The sequence below is a fragment of the Echiichthys vipera genome (genome assembly GCF_963691815.1).
Source record: "Echiichthys vipera genome assembly, chromosome: 16".
Classification (NCBI taxonomy): Eukaryota; Metazoa; Chordata; class Actinopteri; order Perciformes; family Trachinidae; genus Echiichthys; species Echiichthys vipera.
The window spans coordinates 17,274,225-17,295,986 of NC_139841.1; the positions used below are offsets into that span (position 1 = coordinate 17,274,225).

At 41.4% G+C, this 21,762-nt stretch overlaps 1 protein-coding gene across 1 annotated transcript; it reads left to right on the forward strand.

Annotated features, from left to right (window-relative positions):
* Nucleotides 1-1,680: 1,680 nt before the first annotated feature.
* On the forward strand, nucleotides 1,681-21,344 carry cplane1 (ciliogenesis and planar polarity effector 1). Its single transcript, XM_083930139.1, has 50 exons — nucleotides 1,681-1,814; nucleotides 2,136-2,241; nucleotides 2,334-2,469; nucleotides 2,555-2,674; nucleotides 2,844-3,076; nucleotides 3,188-3,291; nucleotides 3,378-3,534; nucleotides 3,626-3,729; nucleotides 4,380-4,562; nucleotides 5,015-5,264; nucleotides 5,368-5,550; nucleotides 5,810-6,591; nucleotides 6,828-7,018; nucleotides 7,117-7,197; nucleotides 7,288-7,452; nucleotides 7,921-8,088; nucleotides 8,173-8,404; nucleotides 8,543-8,679; nucleotides 8,770-8,987; nucleotides 9,064-9,228; nucleotides 10,339-10,486; nucleotides 10,574-10,683; nucleotides 10,780-10,929; nucleotides 11,055-11,166; nucleotides 11,284-11,590; nucleotides 11,678-12,796; nucleotides 13,058-13,212; nucleotides 13,308-13,381; nucleotides 13,473-13,537; nucleotides 13,861-14,119; nucleotides 14,210-14,584; nucleotides 14,690-15,322; nucleotides 15,415-15,596; nucleotides 15,682-15,769; nucleotides 15,865-15,949; nucleotides 16,405-16,539; nucleotides 16,735-16,797; nucleotides 16,893-16,978; nucleotides 17,335-17,566; nucleotides 17,685-17,944; nucleotides 18,055-18,151; nucleotides 18,291-18,473; nucleotides 19,082-19,124; nucleotides 19,239-19,370; nucleotides 19,446-19,623; nucleotides 19,728-19,783; nucleotides 19,860-20,027; nucleotides 20,413-20,540; nucleotides 20,718-20,983; nucleotides 21,083-21,344. Exons 2-50 carry the CDS (start codon nucleotides 2,161-2,163, stop codon nucleotides 21,236-21,238), a joined length of 9,735 nt encoding a protein of 3,244 aa, XP_083786265.1. The 5' UTR covers nucleotides 1,681-1,814; nucleotides 2,136-2,160; the 3' UTR covers nucleotides 21,239-21,344.
* Nucleotides 21,345-21,762: the final 418 nt, after the last annotated feature.

The window sequence follows — 21,762 nt, forward strand, 5'->3', positions numbered from 1 at the left end:
ACAATAATATCATGTTAGTCTTGCTCTATTGAAATAACAAAACAAATTCTTCACAAAAGAATGGATAATCTGAAATTATAAATGCACACAGTCTGTAGGGCTTTAGCTGTTTGTTTCATCCTGATTATTATTCTGTTTTGTCCCTGGCATCATGTCCTCATACGATGTAAAGCTTTCCGTCTTAAGATGGTTCTCATCAGACCAGAGTGTACCTGGCAGTGACAGTAATAAAGAGCTCCATCTGTGCCTGGCAGGCAAAAGCAAATGAACCAGTTAATGTCTAGTGAAGTCTCCTCTTTCACCTTTTGGCAATGGCTGCTGTCATCTTCATCATGATGAAAAGGAGAGAGTGCAAGGGTAATTAAATACCAGCAGGGGTCAGGGGGCAAACCTAATAACTCTCTCTAACAAGCCAATAAGAGACCTTATTGCTTTAGAGTTCTCACAACCCAAAGCATGTTAATAGTGAAGAGGACCGCTTACTGCATTCAGCTAGTTGAATGTTTCTATCAGAAGTAGAAAATTGACCTTCTGGGGAGATATCTGCAATTGCTCAGAGGCAAAGTACAAAAAGCCTCTTATGCTTTTGTGTATCTACCACAGTGATCTCTTCTGCTAGTCAGAACTGGCTTTCTGTGAACAGACACTTTGCTGGCTATGTCTGTTAAAGCATGCCATCTGCTGGCACAAGTATGCTTGTGCAGAAGTATTCTGAAGCATTAATGTAGTGGACAGCATTACTGAATGTACAGAGTAAGCTACACAATCATGAACCTAAAGTTTCAGCCTTTATGCATCAAGTTTGATTTGTTCAAAGGTAAGACAGCAGTGTAAGCTGATGTGCAACAACATAGTCAATATGGGTCTGTGTACACTTTGTTTCTTGGTTTAAACTGCACCGTCCCAAACAGCCAAATCTGGGATGAACCCATGCTGCACAAAGATTGCCACTTCATTCACAGTTGACCCTCTCTAGTAGATGAGCTATTATATAAGTTGTGTAAAGGTATGTTTTGTGAACTTTTAGTCTATCTGAGATCAATTTTTGAGATTGAGTCTGACAGAATATCCCCTATAACTTTTAACAAAGAAACTACTCCACATTTACCACGGTTGTATTCCTAAGTATTCACTATATAAAACACTTGATTGAAAGGCAAATTCAAATGTGCTCATCATACTATACGTTAGTTTAAACCAATGAAGCGGAAATATTTGTTTTTTGTTTAGTTATTTTTGTGTTGAACTAAAAACGGGAAAAGTGGAAAACAAAGCCCCCTTTTAGCTTCTGATGTTTAAATAATAATAATGATAATAATAATAATAATAATAATAATACTAATAATAAGAATTATAATAGTAATAAGAAATAACATTTTCACTCTACCATCCTTTACTGGCTTTCATTTTGAAATATTTGCTTTCACTTCCGGGTAACCGGACTTCATTTCCTTCAAAAAGGAAAAAAAAAAAAACATTATTATTTTTTTTTTCTCCTCCATTTGATTTAACAATAAAAACGGTAACATTGGTTTGAACCATAGACTGTACGGCCTAAACGAAAAAAACGGACTATGCTTGACTATGCCACGGCCTCACAAGGCGACAGTTATTTACGTTCCTACGGCAACGCGTTGAAGCTTCCTCCCAGAGGCTCATGGGAAACAATTCTGGCTACAGAAGCGGAGGGAGTTTCGAAATTTTGCTTGATTAGTTACGGTGTAACATTTAATAATATATTAATATTAACATTTACGCGACCAAATTATGCGAGCGTAACATTTGCGCACGATAAATGCAGTTGAAAAGCTCAGGTGAGGCTTTTTTCGGGACCAATAAAAATAAGCTAGGTTGCTAATGCTAGTTAAAGGTAAACTTAATAACACGGTAACGTTACTTTAATACTGTCAGTACATGCCACTTCTTGCTGTAACGTTAGCACATAACGATTCTATTGCATATTTAAGAGCGACATTTATAACAAGCTACGTAGCTTATCAGAATGTTTACATTGAATCAAATACAATAGTTGTTTATCAGCTAACCTATGACGTTTGATTTAACGCTTTATCGCCTTGCTTGACCAGTGGGATCTTACAATCTCTATTAACCTTTCCTGAGTGTGTAATCAACAGGAAGAACGGATGCTGTCTTTTAATCATGGAGCTTAAGCTGGAGGTCGTGTTGTCATCCAGTATCAAACGGAAGAAACCATGGCCACGATTCTGTTGGCTTGGGAAGGTGAGGACAAGTAAAGCAGTAAAAGCATTTCAGCCAGAACCCCTCCTAGTCAGAAGAACATTACTGTGAACCTGTGTCGTGTCCGTCTTCAGGAGAAGGAATCTGTGTTCCTGTTAGATGACAAACGGATAAGTGAGATCAACATGGTGTCTGGTCGTACCAGGAAGAGGATTCCTAAACTGCATCCTTTGCTCAACAGTGTGGTGACAATGGCTGCATCCCACAATGGTAAGTTTAATGTGTAAACTCAAAGCAAAAGCCATGTCACCTGGCAATTCCAGGAATACACTATGCAGGTGTTTTTGTTTTTCAGGTATGTGGCTTTGTGGACTTTTGGTCTCAGGAGAGCTGTTTCTGTGGAACAGGGATAAAGAATTGTTGAAGACTGCTGCAGCAGTCCCAGAAGTAGTTCAAATGACTACTGCCGTTCAAGGTACTGTTCCATTATTTATCCTGGATATATTAATGGCAGCACATTGTGGGTGGGTGTTTACTCTTTCTTTGTTTTTAACTTTAGCTGCTTATAGAGTGTCCTGTTTCCAGTTATACATTTGAAATATTACATTTTTAATCATTAGATTTATGTGTGCATGTTTTCACAGGGAATGCCACACAACTGTCCCTCCAGGTTTCAGGGGATGGTTTGCGTGTGCTCCTGGTAGCCATAACAGGCCAAGTTTTGCTGTGGGAGTGTATTGATGTCAGGGATTTGACGGGGGTGCGAGATGGCACAGTCAAAGGACGCTGGGCACATATACAGCCCCTTGAAGACTCTATTCTGCCTTCTTCAAAAGACAAAGAAGCATCCCAACACACCATCTTCGCCAAGACAGAGGTCTTTATAATGAAGAGAATATATAGTTGACGTATAATGTTAGACCGATCTGTACTCCATTTCTTATTTTCTATATGTCTCATATTTTATTTTATCTTACTCCAAACTTAGGTTTTGGGTGATGCCTGCTTTTCAGCCTTTGTTTTCACATCTGGAAAGAAGCTAATCATCACCTGCTTGAAAATCCAATGGGAAGAGGGCCATGTGAGAGTGGGGTGAGTGAGCAGGCATGCAGTATGTAACACAGACAGGACTCTCTTTTGGTATTACAGTGGTAAAAGGCACACATTTCTCTTTATAGTTCTGTCGGATACAGCATACAGTGGGCCACCAAGTCATACCCGATGTCTCGTCTCACCCCGCCCTGCCAACCAGTGAAGTCCAGAGGGGCCTTGGTGCCCGCCTTCTCCCCAGATGGCCGCCTGTTGGCCATCGTCCTGAATCAGAGACAACCCAAGGTGTGCATCTGACCCATCTATCATTATATGTTTATAGATCTTTTTTCCCAAAAATGTGTATCAAAATGTCTTTCCCTCTTGTTGAATGCAGGCAACACAGGTCCTATTTGTGAGCACACAGAATTTTGTCTCAATATCAAGTGGCCTTGGAGGATGTGGAAATAAGAATATGGAGATCCCCTCGAAGTACATAAGGTACAGTATGTAAATAAAAATGCGCTTTGGTTGGTGTTGTGCAGTAGTCAGCCAATGAGAGGCTTAATCTATGGGTCAACATCTCTACCCTACAAAGCCTAAATGCAGTAGCTGCGGAAAAAAATAAGCCAAAAAACATGGCTTTAAAGTTGTTTAGTGTCCCAACAAATGACTTTTTGGCACATTGATGATGGATTATGGTTTACTAGTTTGCCATTTAATAATTTTTATCCAAATCCATCCTAACCTCTATACTTTCAGACCAAAAATTGTGCAGAAATCATGTTATTGGGGATTTCGTTGTTACTGCACGTAGGCTTCTAAGGCAGATTTAGTCTTGCTGTCTAAATATTGCTGGTGAAGGTGTATGACACACTACATTAAATAAACATAGAAGGGTTGACAGTGTGCCTTAGTTCCATATGCCATTTCCAGATTGTCTAAATATAAAATGTACCAGCATCAGCAAAGACAACAATGTCTGTACAATTGAATCAAGACTGCCAGGTTTTAAACCACAGGACATGATTGCCAATAAAGGGTGCGTGTTGAATAACCCTAATGCCATCTGTCAATAGAACTACTTCCAAACCTTTGATGTACAGTGTGTATTAATTTAGAAATGGAACTTTACATATCTTCTCTTTTAGGTCCTACTGGGTGGGCAGTGTGAGCTGGTCACCAGGCGGTCTCTTCCTGGCCTGTGTTCTGAAAAGAGGCTCTCTTCTTATGTTAGCTCGCCTTGGTGGGCTTCTCACTCTAACAAGCTGTGGTTGCAATGTTGACTTTGGGCCTGCACACTTCCTACCCCTTCACCCTCTCGTCACTTACCGGTATACATTTGAGATAATCACTTATTAACCCTTGTTACAAGTTATTAATTTGTTTGAGCTTGTTATTTATTCATAATTCTCCTCTCTCATCTGTGGTCATCTTTGCTATCGATTGCTTCACTTTCACTTTTCACCTAAAGAGCCATGTCATTGCCTCTCTCCTTTATACTGTCCCAAGAATTCAAGTGTAAACCCAGTGTGAAGAATGTAATGTTTTACTATGTATAATGTAGGGCTGCAACTTGCAACTGATTATTATCTATTGACCTGCTGATGACCTCACACTCTGAGAAGCTGAAACAAAAAAGTGATTTGTATTTTGGCTGGAAAAATGACTTTCACAATTACCAAAGACATTAATAGTTGGCGATCATGTACTTGATTAATCAATTAATCATTTCACCATTAATATAATGTGCCTGATAACAGTTTTTTATCCCTTCCCTCTACAGGGCGCCAATGTCTGCAGGGAAAGGGGAGGCCTCTCTGTCCAGCTCTAGCTTGTCTGTGCGTGATGTCCTTAGGCAGCGGTATTCTGTGAACTGGCATCCACGGCTGTTTTATCTTATTGTGTCTGATGGTTACATGGCCACAGTTATGAGGGTGCTAGATAGGCCTTCTCCTGCCTTGTTGCTGAAATCTCTTCTAACAGACACAAGCAAGGACCTTGAGAAGGCGAGCCGGAGCCTGGATAAATCCCAGGTGATAAACTGGGGACAGGGATCTTACTCAGTTTCCGCTTTTGTATGTACTGTCGGCTGGACTATACTTGACAATATGGTTTCTTCACATTTGTTATTTTCAGATTCATGTTAAGACATGGTTGGCACCCCTATCTTGCCTGAATCTTGACAGCAGCCTTGTTACACGTGGGCCCAACACCGCAGACTCTGTCATTTCAGCAGCCACAGATGGATCCACATTACCACTTTTCCTGCAGGATCAGGGGACATTGGGTGGTACCAAGGACATTCTTGAAAAAGTACAGGTCGGTCAAATAGTATAACCTAGAAATGTATGGAGTTTGGTGTATGCATTGACTTATTTTCATCAGCATCTTAAAGTTTAAATCCTTTTGTCTTTATAACTTGAAAAACCCAGCCTTCTCGAATTTGGCATTTTGTTAGATTACTACTAACAGTGAAAATCCAATTACTTTTGTGCATGTGATTACCCTGAGTAATACGTTGCATAATTCACTTATGTTAGATGTCTATAACCTGCTGTGTGTTTGTGTGGTTCCCTAGAGTTTCTTTGAGGATGACTCTGATGTTGATGGACTTCCTGCTGGTTCTCATGTTGAGGATGGCGGCCGTCTGGAGTTTGCCTCAATGTTTGACACACTCCACGCCCTGGACACACAGACTGACACTGGACTTGGTACTAGCGCAGATTATGAAAAGGACTTGGATGAAACTGAGAGGAAGACTCTTCTTCTTCATCGTGAACTTGGAAAAATCCAGGCTAAGCTGTTAACAGCTTGGGCTTTTGGCATGTCTCTAGGAAATGCGGTTGAAAATAGAACTCGTCTGCTGAAGCATACCCTCTACTGTGTGGTCCGGTTTGCTGCTTTACTCCATTTGACCCCGTACTCCATGGTCTACACAGGGAAAAATAATACCTCTTCTTGCCTTGTGCACCTTCTCAAAGCCCTTCTGTCTTTTCTTCCCTGGGATAGCACTTTCTCAGATGGGCCATGCTGTCTGGGGCTGGTGGTAGAGCTCAGTAAACAGCTGATACGCCTACTGCTGACCCCTCACCCTGAGTCCCATCAGAATGGTCATTGTCAGTTATCATCTCATGACCTGTCCTCAGCCCTGCTTGTCTTGCAGCTGGTCTCTGATTCTCTTGACAACACGTACAGCCTACAGCAAAGACCTGTTTGGTCCTCTGCAGAGAAGGAATCTTCCCAGCCACCACAACAATGGTCTTCTGATGCACACTATGTGCCTCTGTTACAGGATGAGAAGGAAAAGAAATCCAGTTTTGTAAATAGGGCAAAACCTGTTCCCCAGCGTCCATCCAGCAGGTACAGACCATCTCTCTGTATTTTTATGTGTCAGTGTTTGTTTCTGAACAGTTCTTGCACAGTTTCTGAATCTGAGCTGTGTGCATGATACCTACATGAATACGCACAGTATTTATATAGAACCTCAAACTGCTTGATAATTTAAAAAAAAGACACGGAAGTCTCCCTCTTTTCATTATGGGTTCTTCAAGTCTGTCTCAAAGTCAAACAAGATTGGTGGTTTTCTTTTTGTCCAGATTGTTGGGAGTGTGGCAGTGGGTCTACAAGATCACCCAGCAGTATATGGGGGAACTGAAAAGCTTTAAAGGCTGTGATGGCTGGGAGGAGGAACAGCAACAGGTGTCTGTCATCATGTCACGGATCCAAACAGCTCTGCAGGCTACAGGAGAAAGGCTCGAGAAGAGTGCTGCACTGCTGAGTTACCCAGGTATATAGCAAAATGACTATTTATCCAACTGTGGTTATTGTACCAACTACAGGAAATAAACTGGGTAGTTTAAATCAAACCAACCCTTCTCCCCCAAGGTGAACATCTTTTCCTGTGTGGCTCGTACTCAAAAAGTGCTGACACATGGCGGTCACAAATTTGTGAGGAGAGTAACAAAGGTACGAACCATTGCTTTGTGTTTTTTTTCCCATTTAAGTACACCACATAATCACATTCAGTCTGAAATAGTAATCATGTCTTTCTGTTAGGCTGTGATCGTAGTGTCTTCATGGAGACACGGCTTTGTCTGGCACTCCTCTATAGTCTGTTATCCCAGTACCATCTGAGAGAAGCTCAGGAGTTGGGGGACCACTTGGCCCGCCTGATCCTGCACAGGGCTGGACACAAGAAGGACAACCCGGCCTGCAAAGCAGGTCAGTCATGGTCAATAATTCCCCTGCATTTTAGAGGTCTTTCATGTGTGAGTCAGTTAATGGAATCACATTGTAAATAGCTTCTACATACTAATACGTCAAGGAGTGCTGAGTGAACTCAAAAGGTTGTAATATGTCATTCCGACCGTTTTGGATTAGCTTTGAATGTGTCATTGAAAAGGCTGTGTGGTCAAAGTATGTTTTCCTCCTTGAGACAAGGTGACATGTCCTCTTTTAATCTTGATATTGTTAAATATGAACATGGTAAATGGGGGAGTTGTAAATCCTTTTGGCACTAATCAAACTGCATACTCGATCCCAGTGATAGAAACTTGGATCTTTCTCCATGGTGATCAATAGTTTGACACATTTTTTTGTTTGCACATTCTGCTACATCAGATACCTGCTACATCCTATGATGTCAGAGTCGCTCTAGTTTGTTATGAACTTTGCCTTTATGCCTTGCAGCAGAGTCTACTCCTTGCTCGTGGCTGCCAATGGACCTTCACAGTGACGCAGCTTGTGCCGTGGTTCAGACCCTGGGGAGATTCATGGCCTCTTATTTCACCAACCAACCCCTCTACATATTGCCCACTCACCATGTGGCCGTTCTGCCTCCACTGCATTTACCTCATGGTGTGTTTCAATAATTATGTGTCAGTGAAAAAGACAATTTCTTAATTTATGTTGCTGTTTGATATACAGTATGTTCTCTATCAGCCCCTAGTGTTGGGCGCTTGGTGCCACTGTGCCAGAAAGAGGCAGCTAGAGCAGTGCGCCAACAGCAGCTGTCAGAAGTATGGACAGTAGACTATGCCCAGGATCTTCTCCTGATAGGGGGTCTGCTTCCTGAGACTGTGTGGTTGGCTTCTCATCTTGGGGACTGGAAGACAGCGGCCTCTCTGAGTCTGGCCTATACGAATTACTGCACTGACCACTTTGACTTCACTCGGTCAGTGTGAAAGCATACAGTAAAATCAAAAGGAGTGAACTAGTTTGTTTTTTTTTTTTATACTAGAATACATTTAATCACATTTCTTTTACCATGTTTGTTTTCATGGACATCTCAATGACATCTTTTTTATGACAGGCTCAAGAGGAGAGAGTTCCACCTCCCAACAGCTTTAGAACCAGAAAGCATTTTTCAGGTTGAGTTGAAGTGTCTTCTCGGCAATAAGTCTGACTCCCAAGAATGCAGAGATAAATATGGTGACAAGAGCTTTACAGGTCGGTGAGCTCTGACAGCTATAAGATGACCACAACACACATGGAACCAATTGATTTTAATCCATGCTTTGTCTCTACTCCTTTTACTAGACCCTTCAGAAGGAGAAGACTGGGACTTGTTACAAGTTTCCATACAGGAGATTCTGAAGGCTTCAGTCATGGCTGGAGTGAATGTCATGTCTTCACCCTTGTCTTCCTTGCTGGACACAGCCAAATACCTGTGTTCTTGCCTGCCTATGTTGGTGCCCAGTGGGCTGTATCTGCCTTCTCCACCTCTTTATTGCCCTCAGCCTTCCCCCAACACACAGGTACATTACATAGAAGACCTTTAAATATAGTATGTTTACATATAAATTCTACTGTTAAATGTCGTCTCATACTTAGGACCCAGTAGGGACAACAGGGCAGTTTGCCGAAGTTGCATCACGTCACAAAGTGTCTGGAGTTCTCCAAAGATTACTGTTACTTCTGAGATCTGCACGTTGTTGCCATCCTGCTGCCCAGTGGTACATCAGCCATCTGCGCCGTGCCAGACACATACTACACAAGGTACTTTCTGGGACTGAAGGGTTTTATTTGGTTTCATAAGAGGATTAATCGTTCCACTAGTGAGGCTGACATTCTTTGTTTACAATTCCACGCAATGCAAATATAAGAGTGCAATCTAAAATACACTTGACATAAACAAAAGCTTATTTCCTGAAGAAATGACAATTTCTTTTTCTTTTTTTAAGTACAGATGAAGTGGTCCCTCATGCGAATAGGTTACGTTTAAAGATGTAAACATAAACATTGCAAAACAGTCAGTGTACAGTGCCTATAGAAAGTCATGATACCCTGTTGAAACTATATAACATAAAAATGTATAATTTACACATTTTGCCATACAACATTTCAGTGAATTTTCTTTTTTTTTTGATTTCTGAAAATTAATAAAATTATAAAACTAGAATAGCACTATTGGAAAATTGATAAGTCCCCCGATATGATACTTTGTGGAGGCACCTTTTGCTTTAATTACAGCCATCAGTCTGTTTGGATCTGTCTCTACCAGCTTTGTGCACCTAGATTGGGGAATATTTCCCCATTCTTCCTGCAGAACTGTTCGAGTTCATTCACATTCTGTGGTGAGCGGCAATGGACTGCACTCAAAGTCTATCCACAGATGTTCTATAGGATTTAGGTCAGGGCTCTGACTCGGCCACTCTAGGACATTCACCTTCCTGTCCTTTAGCCACTTCGTTGTGAGGCAAAATGTGTAAATTGCGCTGGAAAAATATTTGATTTTTTATGCATTATCGTTTCAGGCTGTAAAACAAAAAAGTGACTTTCAAAAGGGTATCATGACTTTCTATAGGCACTGTATGTGAATGACATTAGCTGACAGGAAGTTACCCAGGAACAAGGCTGTTGCCTAGCAATGGAATTCCATTGAAAATCTCTATAGGAACAAAGATGAAACCTGAAATGATGGTTTGTTGTATCTTGTAAAGCTGATTGCCTATATTTCCCTATCCTGCTTATATCGCCTCACTTTGTGCAAATATTACCATGATAACTTACTGACTTAATGAGTGTTATATGATAAGTTAGTGATTGCACTTTGGTATTAACTGCCATGCCATATTAAATTGAGCCAATATCTGGTATTGTTTTTAGATCAAAAAGAAGTACTCCTATCCATCAGCCACTGAAGAAGAAAATAAGTTCCCAGAGGGCCTGATGAAGTTTGTCACCCGTAGTGGATTCTTCAGACAGGGACCTAAGAAAGACGGCCACCTGGACCCTGACACCATTCAAACTATTAGTAAGATGCCCCTCATAGTGAATTGCAGATATCATAATCAATTGTCTACTTTTGGGTAGAACTTATTAACTATATTTCTCTTACAAGTCTGTTTCAGGGAGCTGTGTGGTTTATGTTGGATGCTTCATGTCAGGGATCAGCTCTCCATTTCCTGCAGGAAGTATCAGGCTGCCAGACAGCTTAATAGAGATGAGCAGGTATTCCATTTGTGTGATTATGTGGCATGGTTATACATGTATCATATAAATCCTCAGCCATGGATGCGCTATGATGTGTGTATTTGTGTCCCTCAGATCCCTGGTGGTTCAGAAGTGACATCTGCCTGCGTTGATGCTGTCCACTGGGCCTGTCGGTTCCTGCCTTTCTCTCACTTCCTCAATGCTGAGGAGATCCTCCAGGACATACTGCTCAGCCTTGTGTCTGAACTTCCTCCTTTCTCTCTGGTGATATGACTTTTTCCTACCTTTTTTTTTTTTTTACATACTTCACTACAGGGAATCTTTATCTAAGTAAAACGGAATGACCTTGAGTGAGTCATCTTCTCATCCTTGCTTGTTCTTCATCTTAGGTGGCAGACACGCTTGTACGAGCCTTCCCAGAGGAGGAAGAGTCTGTCAGAGTCCCTCTGAGAGAAAAGTATAACTCACTGATGCAGAGATTGAGGCAATACCATGTTCCTGGTACAAACACCCCTGTTCTTTAACAAGTTGCTTTCAAACACTATTGTCATGATTTATGATGATGTTCCATCAACTCCTAAATGCATGTGATGTTATTATGTTTGTTGTTTGCTCTAGAGGGGGAAAAACAGGAGGAGAACGAGTTGATGATGATTGTGATTCAAGACAAATTGAGGCAGAGGAGAAAACACCTGGGGCGTTTGATGAGGCACCTGGCCCCTACTGAGTTGCATCTATGGGAGAAAGAGGAGGAAGAGGAGGACAGGGGAAGTAAGCATGGGATGGCCATGTTGAGGCAGCTCTCACTGGGTACAAGTCTGAGCACCAGCACCTTAACTGACTGTGGGTTTCCCCCAGTGAACAGTGATGGAGACACAGTGGATAATACATCTGAGGCTGAAATGCATAGCAAAGCCAAGAAAAGGTAGCCAGCGTGGAATAGCAGCACTTCATTACACTGATGTATCTTGCATGTTGGGGCTTATTCTGTGCTCTGCGTTGTTTATTTCAGGGGCAAAAAAGCAAAAAAGGCAAAAGACAGAAAACATGCAAAGAAGACTGCTGTTAAGATTGAAAGCGTCATTCAGGAGGAGATTAAGCCAGGTGATGCCAAGGAAAATGAGCAGCCTTCCCTACCGGTGGTTGGCATCTGGGAGTTTGAGCTGGAAGATGAAGAGTATCTAAATTTCCTGGAGCTCTTCCTCAGCTACGTGCTAGAGAAGGATAGTGCTGATGGAGGTGACTCAGGTGGGGAACTTCCTTTGCTGAAGGGCTTCTCTTCCCAGCTGCGGGAGAGAGAGTTGCATTCTCTCACCTTTGATGTGCTCACAACTGTTCATCGCCGTCAAAGAGATGCGCACCATCCAGCAGGAAAACACTTAAGCAATGATCCTCCAGTGTTCAGAGCCGGCTGCTGCTACAAGCCTGTGAAACAAGGTGCAACACCAGATCTTCAAACTTCCCCCGTCTGGAGTGAAGCTCCCGTATCCAGAACTAGCCTTTCAGTCACCTCTCTTCCTGGGCTGAGAACTGGCAGGCAAAAAGGTTTGTTTGGCCTCCGCCAGCAGAGGCCTTTTAGCCAAAGAATGAAGGGGGGGCTCTTTGATTCTGAAACTAGCCCTAGTCAAAGTATCTTTCCGACAGAGCAGCCTTCAAAGAGCTTGATATTTGGCTCCTCAAAGCCTGTGGAGGCTGTGATTGAACTGCAGCAGGGCCTGGATCCTAAACTAGAAGCTCAGTTTCCTGAGCTGGGCAGACTGCTAGAGTGGATGGTACGCTGGGCTGATAGGAGGGTGCTACTAGGACATCTTGGCAAAAAGAAGAAAGAGAGGGGAGGAGGGGTTGGAGGAATAGTTGAGGAAGGAGTGGTGATCCGTGTCAAAGCCTCGGCACCTGCTGTTCTCACTTCCCTCAGTTTGCTGGAGCGCAGGTACACCTCTCTACTCGGGACTGATCTCTACAGTACCCACATCCAAGTTCCAGAAACACAGTGGACTGTAGCCCCTGTGCTGCAACCAGGGATGGATATGAAACTGGATAGAGAGAGCAGTGTTGATACAGGCTACCCTGGCTCAGCCAACACTCCCATCATTGGGCTTGATCACAATCTACAACAAGAAGAACTATCCATGTGAGTGCCCCATGTTTTTATTTACAATGTTTTATTATTAGACTAAAATTAGCTTGGATACATCAACCAACAAATGAGAGTAAAATAAACTTGCATGTGAATAGGTGAAAGTGTATATTTTTGGAGATGTTTATTTTGCACTGATCATCATTTGACATGGTTTCTTCGTGAACGGTTTCATATAACACAGCATAGTTCCTTTTTGTTTTACTGTAAATACAAATTACCTAATGCATTAATATATTATTTGTTTCTCTGCAGTGGTTCTCATGCAGATGAAGCAGAGGAACTGACATTTCACAGAACACCTCTCACTAATGACCAGGAGCAACTAACCTTTGATGCACAGCAGAGACAATCCAGTTTACAACAACAACCATCTCTTGGTGACTTGGATCTTACACCTGAAAAACAAGGTAGACTACCTATGTTATCTTCGATCATCAAAATTGCTAATGCAAACCGTTCTAAAACAGCACCGTATATTAATTGATGTGTTTATTATTTGCAGACAAAACTAGTGACAGTGAGGGCTTTGAAGTGTCATCCTCTGTTTCCAACGGGAACATCTGCACAATTGAAACAGTGAATATTACCATTCAAGATTCCCATTATTCATATCTATCATCAACTTTTTTAAAAACACACAAATAACAGTGATTTTTGTTCTTTGCAGAGTTTAAAGATTGCAGACCTGGACTTTTCAGAAAACGCGGAAGACATGTCCAGCTCCACTTCTCTGTGAGTTTATAATGTAAACTTTCTTACTTTGCAAGAACGCTCATGACTTTGTTAAATATTTTATTTAAGAGGTGTCATTACTGCAATAAGTTAGTGCCAAGATTATAGAAGAAGGTATTAATTCCAATGTTGTATAACTCTTTGAAATTTGTTATGTTAATGATTTTCTGCAACAGCACACTGTTCAGTTATAAAATATAGAATAAAACACAGCCCCGGCTTTGTTATTTCTACATCAACATTTTGGTGGTGAAAGCTCAGGAAGGAAAAATCATTGTTGACATTGGGTGTTGAAATTGCCTGTTTTGTTGTTCAAGCCACAGTCATGCTAAAAGCATGCAAGCCCCCCCACACCCAGAGCCCCGAGCTCTTGCCACTGTCCAGCCTGAGGTTCATCCAGATACATCTGGTTCAACTAGAGTGCTGCCACCCAACGCACCTGTCAATCCTCCAAGCCTCCAACCGCAAAGCCCTGCAGCTGGTGCACCCACAGTGGATTCTACAACCCCCATTCACCCATTATCTAATCAGACACCGCTATTGCAACACCGTCTGGGTGAAGACTTATTCAGACTGGTTCAGGTAACATCAGACTAACCAAAAGGAAATGTTTTGACTCAACTGACTCTTTAGAGTGACTCTGACCTGAAGTTTTTTTTCCCTTCATTACAGAATATCAACTACATGAGCCTGATGGAGGTTTTGGGAGCTTCGTTTTCCAACCTGCAGCTTGCTCAGCAGAGTTCTTCTTTAGCTCAATCAGTAATGAACACTTCAAACCCAAATGTGCCATCATCTTACACTACCAATTTCATCCCTCAACCAAATGCTTTACCCGTTCAGACCACCATTTCTGTTCCGCCTCAGACGCAAGTATGTGTGCCAAGTTCAAGCTCCAACAACCCCCGGTTTAGTCAGGCCCCTGCATGCATGATTGCAGACCAGCCTGCCACCCAGAGCTCCAGGGAAACCTCTCTGAGAGGCAGCCAGCATCACACCACCAGAAATCTACCCTCCACTGCTAATGGTGTAGGTGTAAATTATCAGGTATTGCTCAAATGTTCTGTTAGTTCTGACACATTGTGCTTCTGTGTAAACAATAACTTAATCCCAGTGAAGTCAAGCTGAATACATTTTCTTTTTTTTCTTCAGGAAATGCAGCCTCTCTCTGTCCTGGCGGTGTCACCAGAAATCCAGTTTAGTGAGAGCAGGAGGTTAATCCCAACCTCACAGGGGCTACTGGCCACTACTGACACTAGTCATGCTATTCTCAGTGCCCCTGTTTTACTGCCTTCAAATGATAGCATACAAAGCAATCCTGCTCCCCAGGTCTTGGGCTTGAAGTTACTTCAGCTCCACCGTCCTCCATTGCACCAGCAGAGTACCCCACATCATCCCAAAGGCCCCCAGGCCCTCCACACTGCAACTATAGAATCCCATCAGCAAAAGTTTAAAAACAATGAGCAACCAGCTTCAGTTCCAAAAAGACAACTTAGTTTTAATCCTCCACATGATCCAACTCCCAGGAACTCTCAACCCAAGAGTCAGACATCAGAAAGACCCCGAGGGCAAGGGTTCCCTCTTCTTCCTCCTGCTTTACCACCCCACACACCTGCACCAATGCAGGGCCTTCGTCTACTGCACTTTCAACCTGTTCCACACAGCAACACCACTTTCCCCAAACTGTCCTTACCACCTTCCTCCTGGCCCGCTGGTGTCATTGCAGCACAGAGGGTAGAAGCACCTATGATCAAGCTTCTAAAAATAGAATCTGGACCAAAAATGGCAAGCAATACTTCCATTATTTTCTAGACTTTTTAAATTGGGTACTATTAAATCTTGCATAGTAGTTACCCAGATATCTGTCTCTGCCGTAGATGTATCCTGAGGCAGCTCCTTCAGCCCAAATGGCCCGTCTCATGTCCATGGAGGAGCTGACAAGTTCAGCCATCTGGAGGCAGAATGCGGAAGAGGCTCGACTGCGGCTGCTCAGAGTAGATCCACCTACTGAAAGCACCAGAAGAGTTGCCACTTATCCCAGCGCTAACTCCAGCAAGAGGCAAACACATATTAGTTTTCATGTTACATGTTGCATTTTTTAAAGCTGTTTATTTGACTCATTATACTCACTGTGTTGTTTATAGGCAGAAGAGGAGAGAGGAGAGGTCAGGCAGGGAAAGAAAAGCAGAGGTCACATTCAGACCAAATGAGTCCATCATCCCTACACAAGAGGTAAAACAATATTAATTGAAGTAAGAAATATTTTGCGCTACTACCAATGTGTACCAAAGTGTAACTCATGTTTGTTATTTCCACTTTATCTGCAGCCAGCAAATGGGCCTTTAGATGAAGAGCCTGCAGCTTCAGAAGAGATCATCCCTGGACAGGATAATGCCAGTGTTGTCCAATTTGGTCAGTGTCAAATACAGACCTATTCACGCCTTTTTCATCAATACACTGATGTATTAGAGAGAGTTAAGGTGAAATATTGATTGTGATCTCAGCAGAAAAAGCAGTAAACTACATCCAGTATGTTGCCCGGCAACGTCTTTTTTGATTATGCTAGAAAAGTAGTTTATGAAAGTGGTGCACATTTTCATACCCTCTCTCCTGAAAGATATTCAATGTGCTGCATTAAGTTGTATAGAAATAATTGTATAAAAGAGAGATTCTAAACCTCTCTGAAAAAAGAGAGCTTGAGAAAGACGTTGAAACACAGCTCTTTTCCCACCTCATTTATAAAGATGACAGACTAGCCTTTAGTTTTGTTATGCGTTACTGTATAGTGTAGTTCCTGACCAGACACTTTGCAACATCATAACGTCTATTGACCTTGTGTTCTCTTTCTAAACAACATTAACTCCCAGGGTCCTTTGATTCTTTGCTGACTGGTCAGAGTTTATTGGACAGGGCTGTGTCCACTTCAGCTGAGCTCCATGCCTATGCTTCTACACGTAAAAGACCACCTGAGTGCCATGATGCGTTTACTAACACAGACCCAGGTGAGTTAGAGTTTGGGTTATGATTTATATGGTGTAAATATTGCAATAGTTTTGCACAGCTATAATGTTATTAGTTGTTGCTTGTATTTGTACTAGTAGTTGTGTGTGTAAATGAGTAGTAACATACGTTGGATTTATCAGTTCTGCTTGGATTGTTTCAAATGCATGTTTCCAATTTAGATTTTTTTCTTTCAGCTTGTCCTCCCACAGTTGTGAATAAAGCTGTGTCTGCCTCTGTGACTTCTGGTAGCCCTAAATGTAAGCTGATTTGAAATTTCAGCTAAAAAGATAACCTACTGTTTTTTTGTTGTGGATACATTATGTGTTTGGGATTATTTGTTTTCTCCATCCAGCACAAAGTTCAGGGAATCTGCAGTTTTGCAATGGGCACCTTGTTCAAAACTTAGAGGACACCCCACAAGAGCCAGAGAAGAATCTGGTAAGAAAAAAGGTGTACCCAACAGTGGCTGGGAATTGTGCTTTTGTGCTCCAAAGCTATGTCTGAATAGGTCTTTTATTCCATGTACTTAAAGCATGTACTGAATACAAAACCTAGTACATTACTGCCTACTATTCTGCATGTAGAATGAAATATACTTATATATGTGTGTGTATATATATACATACATACAAACTGATCTACATCCAGGACAGGTCTTTTCATGCAGTGACCATACATTTATTCTGTATGCAAATTCATACCTTTTTATATAGAACTTGCATTTTAGAAATGTGTTACATTAATTAATGGATATTTTAAGTTACTTATCTTTTTTCTCTGCCTTTGTCTCAAAGGGTCTGAATGGCCGCCAGTTCATAAGTGTCTTGGATCTAGAAGAAAAAGCCCTGCATCAGAACTTGCCACCCTCTCTCAGCTTAGGAGCGCAGGATGTTCCTTCCATCCGCCCTTCTTCACCTACTTCTGCTCAGCTTCATGTACTTGCAATTTCTGCTATCAGGAGTGCTGCTGCTGATCCACAACCCTCAGTCACAGTTCCAGAGGACCTCGACTGTAGGGATCACACAGGTATTTGTCTGTATATTAATGCAGTTATGTATTTCTATTTAACAACAAGATCAGTGTTGACGCACCACGCACTGTTGGTAAAGTTTGGTGCAAATATCTGTTGTACTGTACACTTCAGGTATCCCTGAGGAGTCGCAGTCACTCAGCCACATCGAGCCCAGTAGGGATCCGGAGAGAATCTCTCCACAAAACATGGTTCATCCATCTGATTTTGAAATCTGTCAAGCCATAAAAACCCAGAGCGTTGGACCTCACAGTGCCTCATCCACACTTCCTACAGTTTGGTTCTCTTCCCGCCTGTCAGAGATGGACGCTCAATTGGCTGCTCTACAGAACATTGCAGACTATCTGGAGATGGACTTTTCCAACTCCAGGATGGTACATAAGCATGCTGTTTTTTTAATTTATCCTGCTTATGTTATTATTTCACAGATTGTCTTTGAAGACTTTGATTGACTGATACATGTAATATGTTGTTCTTTGTGTAGCTGGTGAACACTATTGAAAAGCTCACACCAGTCGTGACTCCTGGTATGAAGACCACTGCAGTGAAAAAAACTGTCAGACTGGCTGTTCCACAGGAAGGTATGACCTAAAACTATTCATCTGTAATGATAGCTAAAATTGCATTATATTTGAAATTACTTTCCAAGTCCTTGAAACCCAGAACACTGTAGTATCATTACCTATAAGACTCTGTTGTACATTCTCTGTTTCTTAACAGCATGGTTACCACGACTGGACACTTCAACTGAACTGAATGCCTGTGAAGAGGAAGACGAAAATCCCAAAGAAGAACATGTGCTTCATAGTGACTCCTGGGGTCCAGAAAAGAAGTCATCTTTAAGTTATTACTCTTCTTCTTACAGTCACAAAGCTGGTCCTTCCTACCTTCACACCCCTCCAAGTAAAGATGCTATATATTCATATATATTACATGCTGGCTCTTCTGAGTGTTGTCTTTTATAACATTAGCTTTAATCATTTACAATTGAACATGGGAAGCTATCCTTTTCGTGTTACAAAGAAAAAATTAATAAAGAGCGAGCTGTTAGATTCAATAAAATAATATAAATCAGATTATATTCCGCTCAGCTTAAGTCTGAACCTTTAGGTTTAATGTACTCGGTCCACTTGGTCCAAATGCTAAAAAAAAAAATCTATGTCCAATCTTTTTGGACTTTCTGGAAAATGGCGACCTTTCCATAACATATACTTTATATATTATTTCTATGCATTCATCAATTAAAAATGCAATTTAATCAAACAATTTCAAAAAGTGTTACTATCTGCAATTACATCTTATCCCAAAGAGGGATCTAGACACAATACTGTATATCTCAATTCTTATGGAATACTATCTATGGTTTAAACAAGTGACTAGCATAGTGGCAAACAACTGCATTTTTAATTGATGAAACATTAACATGTATTCTTTATTCTTGTACAGTCAGATCCATGTTTGTTTACCCAGTAGAGATAATGCTAAAAGTATTTCATCTGTGTTGATCTCAGGAATGAAAGAGCAGCTGACTGAAGCATCTGGAATATCTCCTGTGTAGGTCTAAGTAAAATCTTTCAACCATGTTATGACCCACATTATCTATTGTGGATGTGCTTACCGCTCTGTTATTTTTTTTCTATTTTTTTAATACTACTTGTCCATCTCTAGATGGGACGATGAGAATCTGGGTCAGACCGGGTTATCCGATACAGCAGAAATCTTAGACGAATTGATGAGGGAAGGTTATTTATCCCTGAGTGACCTGGATCTGTCCAATTCTCAGACTGCACACTGTAGCAGGTATGGTACCCACTAACCTTCCCTGCTGTCCAAATGAATGTTATTTGAGCTAAAAGGTAATATGACCCTTAGCAGGCCGGACCTGCAGCAAAGTAGCTGGATGTCGCAGAAACGAGTCCTTCCAGAGGATGAGAGGAGAGAGCTGAGGATCTGGATGAGAAGGAAACAGAGGGAAAGACTGGCTGTTTATCATAAACACAGAGAGAGCCTGCGGGAGAGGGAACACAAACCTTTTTCTACCTCTGGAACAGTGGTGAGATTTGTTTGTCTCCTTACTAGAATTGTGGCATATTCCATTGTATGTCATTTTAAAAAACAGTATATCCACATTGTTGTTCGCCTGCTCTGCCCCTACAGAAATCAACAAACAAGAATCAAGCAACCGTTTGGGGAACCAGAGAGGATAAAGAAAAGTATGTACCTCTTTATAATGTACACAATAAACATGCATGTGCATATGCATAACTGTTATTGCATTTGATTTAATAGGTTGATGCTTTTGAAGCAATACAACCAGAGGACCCGTGAAGCCTGTTCTTTGGCCAGTAACTTTCCCGCCAGTTCTCCAACCCTACAAGTTTCTTCACAGACTGTAGGTTCACCAGGACCCTTAACTACACGACCCAGCTCTGCTCCACCCGCTGGAACCACTCGCAGGTATCTCCTGCAACAGTAATCTGACCAGGATCTCGTCTTCATTAAAGAATAATCTGGCATTTGAAGAAATCATTAATCATTCATTTATTATTCCACAATGATCACATTCTGTACAGAACTAGACCTGTTGATTTTAAAGGTCTCTTATTGTAAGAAAAAAAAGAAAGAAAAGTGAGTTTTTCCACATCTTTTCTGATTGTAAAGCAGGTCAAGGTGTTATATAAATACTGTGAAAGTATCAACATGCTCTATCCACAGAGAAATACACTGCAGTTAAATCATGAACATGTTCAAGAATAAACCGAAAATGGGCATAATGTAGGACCTTTATTAATTTTGATTAGATGCTAATGGAGGAAATATCTTTCTATCTATGATTTCTTAGGACCTTCAATGTATCTACCAATGGTAAACGAAGTATTAAGTCAGGACAAGCTCAACCCCACCTTCGTCCATGGACTGCTGAGATCCATTCAGAGGATCAGCGCAGGAGGCTGGGACTACATAGACCAGGTATCGTAATGATATTCAGCTACATTGGTGTCCTGTGGGAAAAAATGCTTTCTGAGATTATGTGCGAGGATCAGATGTTGATAATACTCTACTACTGTAGATGTATTTTCACTCTATTGTCAAAACACTAGTATTACATTCACTAAGCTTGTTGACGTTGTGTGAATTTTGTATTAGTTACTTCTCTGCCGAGGGACCGTCTGTCTCAGGTGACCAGACGTGGCATGCTCACACACACAAACAGCCACACAGCCAGCCAGAGCGAGGAACGGCATTTCGAACACCAGAGAAAGACAGGGCCGGATAAAGGTCCTTCAAGAGGGACTTCTATAGGGAGAGGGATTCTGAGGGAGCAGAGGAGGATTGAAGAGAGAGAAGAGGTGAACCTTTGGGAGCCCACTTCAGAATTGAATTGGCTGCTGGAAACAGAAGACTCTAACACAGTAAGAATCACAAATAAGCCTGTATCTGAGATGAACGTTGCTATTGCAGATGGTTGATGGTTTCATATTCAGTTTTTTAAATTGTTTTACATTTTTCAGTTTTTGGCCAGACTGTTGGGTGAGCACGATGATGGAGCAAGAGCTGGTGTGTCAACAATGGACTGGCTGGACAACCTTTCCGAAAGCGGCAGCAGCAGCCTCAGCAAAATAGACTGGGCAGCTATCGAGAAGATGGCGGCTGCAGAGGACGCTTGAGCCCGAGTGTCAAGTAAAGGAGAAACAATACCACCTAAACACTTGGATGATATATTACTGGAAAACACTTTTAAGATTTGATGTGCCTGTTGAATATACTGTAATTCCAAAGCATTTTGAAGTATGATAATATGAACTATAATTTAGACATGTTAAATAAATTACATATGAGTGATACCGTATGTCAAAACAGATTTTTTTTTTTAGATTGGTGAAGTAGGCTTATAATCAATAACGTGCTGTAATCAATTTCATTTTCATATATAATTCAAGCGGTTGAAGATGAATGAATGTATGAATGAATATAATTCATAATGTTTGTTGCACTGACATCTGCAGTGATGTCCTTCTCTTAAATGTAGGTTTGTGCCATTTGTGTGTAAATTTATTTATTTATTTTTGTACAGACTTGACTATTTCAACTATTAAATATATGGATTTAGGAATTTCAAAGATGTTTCCTTTATTTTTTTTACTGTTGTCATTCTTGTCTATATAGCCTGAGAGAGTTGCCCACTGTATCT

Coding starts and splice junctions, on each gene's coding strand:
- cplane1 (XM_083930139.1), top strand. CDS start 2,161: ATGGAGCTTAAGCTGGAGGTCGTGTTGTCATCCAGTATCAAACGGAAG. Junction 2,470..2,554: donor AATGGCTGCATCCCACAATG/GTAAGTTTAATG, acceptor TTTGTTTTTCAG/GTATGTGGCTTTGTGGACTT. Junction 10,930..11,054: donor AACTTCCTCCTTTCTCTCTG/GTGATATGACTT, acceptor TCTTCATCTTAG/GTGGCAGACACGCTTGTACG.